Here is an 8158-nt window from a genome sequence, read left to right as displayed (position 1 = left end):
CTACTGTCTCATATATATATAAATACATATATTTCACGCTGTGTGAACCCCCCTGGTGATAGTATGTCTGAGCACTTAGTCCCCTCCATTAGTAGTATTTTGTGTCCCATTAGTCCATAAATGTGTCACACCTGCATAATGGGGATTATAATCCTGACAGCAGGTTTGTACAGCATCTATAAAACCCCTCTCTTGCTAATGCTCCACATGCTAACAAGGCAAATACAAAGGTGAGTCAGCCCTCAGTGAAGTTTGTTCTGTGTTCATTAAGTCAGAATTACTCTTATTAATTACTGTCTGAATTGTTGCTTCCTAATTTTGGATGATGCCGTCGAACTGCCAGTCTGCGAGCCACGGAACTGTGAATGAGGAGAGTGTGACATTATTGTTTTTTTTTACAAACTTGGCCTCCTCTGCAGCACTAATGGAAGCAGGCGGCAGAGTGATGGTGCAGGTGTTGTTGTTGGCGATAGTGGTTCAGGTCACCCTGTCCCAGCACTGGTCTTATGGATGGCTACCAGGTGGAAAGAGAAGTGTGGGGGAGCTGGAAGCGACCATCAGGGTGAGTGATTTTTTTTTTCTTTTTTTCTTCTTCTTCTTCCTTCTTAATGTGGATGAGTCTACAGCTGGGGGAATTGTGGTGTTTTCATGAAATTTAAAGCACTATTTAAAAGAAACACCTCAATAAAACATATTAACTAAGCCTGACTTGCTCTTTTCGGCCATGTTCTAAATGTTATGTTGGGTTCTTTTTTATTTCAATTATGTTTTTGTTTTGTTTTTTTTTTACTTTTACTTTTACTTTTATAATCTCTTTTATTGTATTTAGATGATGGGTACAGGAGGAGTGGTGTCTCTTCCTGAAGAGGCAAGTGCCCAAACCCAAGAGAGACTTAGACCATACAATGTAGTAAGTGCTTATTATACATAATTTATCACCAATGTCTACTTCAATTGTACAATATTAATGTACACTACACCACTGTGTGCAACTGTGCTCCAAAGCAGCAATGACAATATACAAACTGTTCAATGACTGTTTTTATTTTCCCCTTTTTGCATGATCAAATATGTGCATGCTTAATTTTATCTTTCTCAAATGTTGGCAGATGTATGGTTAATTTGCTCAGACTTGTTTTTATAGAAATGTAAATGTAACTATTTGTTAGAATTAAATATTTAATCACAGATCAAACTGTTAACTGAGATTTAATTTCCTCAGATTAATGACGACCCCAATCATTTCAACCGAAAAAGAAAGCTTCCCTAATAAGTGAAGAGCTACAAAAAAAAACAAACAAACAAAAAGCAGTAAATAAACACAGATTGTATTTACATCATCATCAACAACAGTGATGCTGACGTCACAAGCCATCCCAGTGATTACCCATATTAATTATATGTCTGTAACATTTAAATTTGTGTAAAATTGTAATAAAAGTTTTTGAAATCTGATGAACTGACCAAAATCTTTTGTTCAGTCTGATTTTCAGAAAGTGGCAACTCCCCCTTCGAGATCTGGTCATTAGAACTGAAATTAAGCTTTTTAAATATAAAATATGGCTTTAAAGACTTTAAATAGATTAATTTGCCTTTGTAAAGCAGCCACGACCGACAAGCATGACAAACTTGTGACACAACAATCTCAGCATGACAACAGCTGGTGATTAAGCCAATTTATTAGAAATCAATGTCTTAATTGAATTTGTTACACTTTTGGTAATTCCATTTTCTGCCACACCGGTCATGTGCATATGTGATGTGGAAAATTAAACCAGCTGATTTTTGTGCTCGTACCTGAATGTTGATTAACCCTCAAAATGAAAGACACTCATCTAAATATTTTCTGTTTGTGATGTCCACAGCAGCTTTCCGCTAATTTAGGATAACTGCAGTCATCCAAAACAAAACAGACGAAGTGCAGAACTTTTTTCACCCCTCCTCCTCCTCTCTGTACAGGAAATTGGTGTTCATTATAAAAATTGGAATTTCATATCAGGAAAGGAAAAGAATCAGCAGGGGGCATATGTTTTAAAGAGAACTCATTTTCTGGCAAAGCCCCACAGACGGAGCACCATACTAATCGCCTGGTGCATAAGGGGCCAGGATTCATGAACTGTGCTGACACTGGGGAGGCCCCGCATTGTTAGAGCGTGGTTGTAATGCACACCAATGAACCCAAACCCGCTGGTACAACTGGGAGAAGGTGAACATTATAAAAGCACATAGATTTAAAGAGAAATTAAACCACATTCCATTGCACTTCCAGAACAATGCTTGTTCATTTGTGATACTTCACGTCGTTGGTTTAATATTCATGGTTGTAATTTGCATAACACAATCATTTCCTTTGATGAGGAAAGAATTTTTTGAAAAGTGTTACAGTCTACTTTACCTTCTTTGACAAAGTTACTGAAGAAGATGTGTCCAGTGCATTTTCCTTTGAAAATCACCATGAGACTTCCCTGAATTGATTTACTGGAGTTTACACATGCGTTTATGGAGTTTCCAATAATTTAGCATATAAAACAATTATGTTTTTGTAACATTTCCTAAAATATGGTTTTAATTCAATTTGGTATACTTGTGTAAGAATAATTAATGTTTACAGATAAAGCATAAAATCCCATAAATTCCCTTTAAATAATCCCAGAGCATTTACAATGAAAGCCAACTTTCTCCCTCCCAGTGTCCTCATCAAGGACCTGCCTAATTGCACGTATATCAGGACAACAAAACCTGCTGGTATCTATGTTTCCAAATTTGATTTAACCTCACTTTCTCCTTCCCAGACCCCCTGGTGGATATTCACTTTGTTTACCTCAAATTAAACTTCATATTGTTTACAGCCTCCTGGTCCCTGAACATTTTATAGCATTTTTGAATTATTTCTTTATTTATTTTTTGTAATGATTGTAGAGTTGGGATTCATTTGAATGTTTCCCTCATCTGCATGAAAATTATATAATTAACTTTTGATTAACCAGCTCAGTTGAGTTGGTTCCCCCATGAACACTGGTGAATAGTACCCACCGCATTTTAATGACTGTTTTCCAATTGAGTGGCGACCTTTTCATCAAAGAGCCACAACTGGGGCTAAACAACAGTAGAAAATAATCACGGCGGAGACAATAGTAGAGGCCAACAGGCTAGGATGTCATCCTTAAATATAACAACAAGGATGAAAGCAACCTTACTGCACGTAGTAGCTGTGGCAAGAAGCCAAGTGCTTATGCTGCTGGATGCCCCATTGTTGAAGCTGTGGAGGTCACATCCATTGGCATATAGAGAGGGAAAGGACAGGAAGCTGAGAATGGCCCATTGTTACTTGTCCTTGCTCAGAGGGAATTCCATTATGAAGGGCAATACATTTTTGATACTTTGATTTTTGTGCCATTCATTTGTTTGAAAAACAGAACATATTTGGATAATGGCTTCAGGAAAAAGGGGTCTCAGAGCACCTCCATCCAAGGCTACAGCGCTGCATTAACGCACCTGCCAATCAAGCACATCCGAGCAGATGTGCTTCCTTGCACAACCTACCATCAAATAAGCATTCCATCATATGCATAATATAGTTTTCATTTCATCACGATTATGCTCCGTGCACCATGTGTGTGTTTCCAGTGGGTCATAGGAAACTTTTATTGAAGCAGAGTGTATAATAAAGTCATTTTCCAGGTGCTTGTTGTGGCTCTTATTATGAACAGAATGATAATTTCCCCTAGAGGAAATCTGGTACTGCATATCAATTGAAGTTTAGTGTGGGTCTTACTATGTTCCCGCAGGCTATAGTAGAAGGCAAAGTCATCTTCAGAGAGAGTCTAAATGTCAGGGAGGTCTTCAAACACTTTTTCCCAGAGCCTTAGTGAAAAGGGTCTTTGGAAGAGCGATGTCTTGGAATTGATATTATGGAGGAGAGGTAAAGAGGGAGGCTGAGGGCTTAATGTAAAGCGTTTGACAGGGAATTTATTTGCTATTTATATACCCATATATACATCTATCTATTTCTATTTAGAGATAGTTATGGATGTATATTGTAGGTAAAAATAAAGGAAGGAGCCGTAGAAGAAATGAAAATCTGGCTGCACTAACTGAGCTCCATCCTGAGGTGAAGTGGCGCCGCCGACTTGCTGATCTGTCGTGTCCACATCTGTCCACATGGTGACACTCTTGAGCTGTAAGTTTTGAGCCTGGCTGTTGGTCTTTCAGCAATTCCGTCACTTAAGTTGCAGAAAATGTTATTCTTCTAAATCCAACAAAGACTTCAATCAGTCAAACTCTGCAAAAAATTGTTAATTTTCTTCACGCTGAGTGATGGAGTTTGTAACAAAGAGTATTTTGTACAGTTTTGCAGTAGAGCTGCACATGGCCTGAAACCAAGATCACTGTACAATGTTCAAAGTCATATAAAATCATTTCATCTATGGAAAGTCATGAATTTCTTAGGTCTTCTTATTTTCACATTTGCCTGGCGTTAATTTATCTCATTCTAATTTTTTAGTTCTTACTCGTGAGTGAAGTTGAAGTGCAGCGAGCTATACGGTCACATGTACAGTATAGTAGTGAATTGGCCTTCTCCTTCTTGGCTGGCAGGGAACCTTCCTGTTGTGATCCGACTTCTCTCCTTTGATCAAAGAACACTGTTAAAGCACTGGGAGAAGGAGGAGGTATGAAATATGAATGAATACAGCTGTGTTTTGATGGATATGTCTCAAAGTATCCCAGTAAGAGACTGCTAAAGGCCAGGAAATCTGTTTGTGTTGTGGAAATAGGCTCTTCCTCACTTCTTTCTCTACCAGCTTCATCTTGGGTAGCTTTTCACTTCATATTTTAGAGATCCTTTGTTAGGAAAGAGATCAACCCCTTATCCATGAATTTGTAGGAAACAGTTCTAAGAGTTGCTAGTTCATAATATATATCATTAATGACACAATTTCTTTTGTTTGGTCTTGAAACCACCTTTTGAACAAACCGAACAGCAGCCATGAGAGGAGGATATTTATTATTTTTCTAGGGTAGACCTAAAGTTCTCACAGATGGAATGAGATCTTATATGAGGTGATGGAGGCTTTGTCACTAGTTATGTCTGTGATTCCATTTCCTCTTCTAAAACCCCATTGGGGAGCAGTGACTCATTTTGAAGTTGGAAGTTGATACTGTGGTGTAAAACTAACGTTCCCAACTGAATTAGGAAACTATCAGAGCTCGCAGAAATCTCAGATTTTTCCCAGTTAGATGAACTCATCCCTCACATTATACGTCTTTAATAAACAAAGATAATAAAAAGATATGCTCATACAAACACAATTATTAGGAGAGATTGTAATGTGAAAATCTGTGCCTATAGATGTCTTTAACACCACATCACGGCTCCACTGTTTTACTAATAATCTTCTGAAGGCGCTCTTCAATCATTTAGGACTATATTAACTAAGATCCAGGATTTGGACCTGTGGCAGGACAATGTCTCTGGACAACTGGAGGTTCAAAACTAGCTGCCCAGGCTTTATTAGCCTCACTAATAGCTGGGTTCCCCAAATGCCAGGGTCCACCTCTGCTGGGAGTAAAGGCTCAGATGCTGTCAGAGAGGGGTCGCACTAACCAACTGTAATCTTTAGGGTACTCCACTCCCGCTGACCTACATCTAACGCCAGTTTCATCCCCCATGCTTACCCCCAACCACTACCCTTTCCCTCCCCAATCTGGTGTACCCATCCCACCTCAGTTATGCCACCCTTAGCTCTCCCTCCCACGTCTTACCACCCTTGTGTGATAGTATCACCCCTCCCACACACACCCAAACCCACACCATGCGAGTTCCAGCCTCGTCCGGCTGGCCACAGCTAGGAGCGCGCCTTATCCTGTGGTAACGGCAATTAGCAGTGTAAAGCAAGCTGTGGAGAAGACTGGATCCCTGTCCACGTTTCAACCCCAGATCATGAGTCTCCAGCACGACTTCAAGGCAAACCATGCAATTAGCTACAATAATGATAATGTGTTGTAGGGGAACAAAGACAGGGTAAAACAGACTACTGGTGTGAGGGAGAGTGGGGTGCTAATAGTAGGGGGGTCATTCGAATGCCCTGGTGCAGATAGGAGACCAAATCAGACTGATTATCAAACGTATGATGAATTACATTATTCCTCTAATTATCCATGTCTTTTATGTGTGAACCAACTGAGTGAATTTTGCATTCTAGACATCTACGGTCAGTGGTCTTTGGGCATCACACTGGGGTTACATCTTTTATTTTCCTCTAAGAAACATACAAGGAGTTACTCATGTGGCTAAGCTACTGGGAAGAGGAGAGTGATGTACTGGCAATTTTCTTAGTTGACTTAATTAGATACTTTCAGAAATATTTGGCAGCAGTACAGGAAAGGAAAAAGGGGAAGTATGTGGTTTTGATGTTTGGCTATCGCAGATGTGTTGACACAGAGTCAAAACATGTTGGAAACAAACCACAAAACCCAGACCACAAATAACAGCATTTCAAGTCAAGGTTGTGAGTAGATACAGTCGAGAAGCAGACTCACTGCCTTGGTTGGAGCACAAAAGTGCAGCGCCTATTCTCTCCGCTGTGAGCAGAGACCATTCCTACAGTCTTACATCCAGAGGTTTACAGAGGATATTTTGCTGGGTGTTGTGCAAAACGAACCGTGTCCCCAGAGCAGCAGCAACTTCACCTTGGCGGAGTAATGCTGTGATATTCTGTTTATTCTTCACTCACTTCATTTTACTCAGAGGAAATCCTCTGGAGATGGCTTATCTTGGAGCTGGAACAGGTGCACTCTAATTTACTCCTATTGCTTGGGGAGCCCAGGGGCCCCTGCAGAGAAGAAAGTAGCGATGTAGCACACTCCACTGTAAAGCACAAACAGCCAGAGAAAGAGCATTTAATCGAAAGAGAAGAAAACTGTGAGCTTTGAGTGCAGCCGTATCATTTGGATGCAGAAAACCTTTTTTTTTGTTTGTTTGTTTTCTTGAGGAAAAAGGACCTGTCATTTCATTTAACTTTTATTTGTTCAACACTGTTTACTTTGCTTGAAACTGTCATGCTACACTTGGCAAAGCACCAGATGACGTGGGAGACCTGCTGCATCAACTCTGCATAATAAAACATTTTCTCACCAGTCATTCCTGAAGTAGCTTACGGTTTTAAAAAATGGTTTATAGTATCTCTGATGTGTAGCACTTAAGCTAAAGTGTACGTAAATGTGCATGCTATGGCCTATTTGTTTTAGTAATGCTGCACATTTTCAGCCAGGAAAAAGTTTGTTTCATCTTTCACCCTCATCCCTGAATTCACTGCGAAAGAGCAAAGCTTTCAACTTTGAATTTACTCTCCAATTCCTTTTCTTTAGAGAACTATGGTTTTGAAGAGTGGGGCTGGTATGTTATTTGTTCGGTATATTATAAGTCTGAATTCAGTCAGTATTTTTGTTTTGTGTTGTTCGTCTCTTGGGAATTATGCAATCAAAGCAGATGCCTCAAGCAGTCTAGAAAGCGCCCCTTGTGAATAAGAGAAAATCTTGTACACAGCATTTTTTGTATGTGTGTATGAGGAAGGGGGGTATGACAACAAAGCAAATATATGGCATTGTTCTCTGTAAACTATACCCGCATGCTGCGGCTTTTTAAAAAAGAGAATATAACCATAGCACCTGTATTCATTTCTTCAAGAATGTCAGACCATTTGACTTCATTCAAATGGAAATGCTGCACCACTGATGAAGTGCATAACTACAGTATGTGCACCTCTTTGACTGATGCAATGGAGGTTCAACCGCCAATGCACTGGATCTCTATTATGGAAAATAAGATTTGAAGACTACGCTGTCGGTAGAATTTCACAGTGTATAAACAAACATTTCTCACTCAGGAAAACTGTAAAAAAAAACAAACAAACAAACACCAAAGAGACAAATGTTTTGGCAGCAAAAGGAGTAAACGCAAAGAAGAGAGAGCAACACAAGGACAGCGAGAGAAATATCATATACACTTTTAATGAGTGTGCCTGCCCCAAGCTGCTGTTTTTAATCACCTTTCCGTGTGACATAATTTGCTGCAAGATTGTATATGCTTGAGGGACTTTCAGTTCTTGTCAACTCAAGAGCATTTGAACCAATCAATACCTGTCTATCCTGTGGCACA

General features: G+C 39.6%; 1 protein-coding gene across 1 annotated transcript; it reads left to right on the top strand.

Moving 5' to 3' along the window:
* Positions 1-424: 424 nt before the first annotated feature.
* gnrh3 (gonadotropin-releasing hormone 3) lies at positions 425-1374 on the top strand. Its single transcript, XM_029521012.1, has 3 exons — positions 425-562; positions 830-910; positions 1223-1374. The coding sequence occupies exons 1-3, from the start codon at positions 425-427 to the stop codon at positions 1268-1270; spliced, it is 267 nt and encodes an 88-aa protein (XP_029376872.1). The 3' UTR covers positions 1271-1374.
* The last annotated feature ends 6784 nt before the right edge of the window (positions 1375-8158 follow it).

This window comes from Echeneis naucrates, chromosome 15, assembly GCF_900963305.1.
Source record: "Echeneis naucrates chromosome 15, fEcheNa1.1, whole genome shotgun sequence".
In the NCBI taxonomy this organism is placed as follows: domain Eukaryota; kingdom Metazoa; phylum Chordata; class Actinopteri; order Carangiformes; family Echeneidae; genus Echeneis; species Echeneis naucrates.
The sequence above is the reverse complement of the archived record's forward strand: the minus strand, read 5'-3'. Positions and strand labels throughout refer to the sequence as shown.

Coding starts and splice junctions, on each gene's coding strand:
- gnrh3 (XM_029521012.1), top strand. CDS start 425: ATGGAAGCAGGCGGCAGAGTGATGGTGCAGGTGTTGTTGTTGGCGATA. Junction 563..829: donor AGCTGGAAGCGACCATCAGG/GTGAGTGATTTT, acceptor TATTGTATTTAG/ATGATGGGTACAGGAGGAGT. Junction 911..1,222: donor GACTTAGACCATACAATGTA/GTAAGTGCTTAT, acceptor TAATTTCCTCAG/ATTAATGACGACCCCAATCA.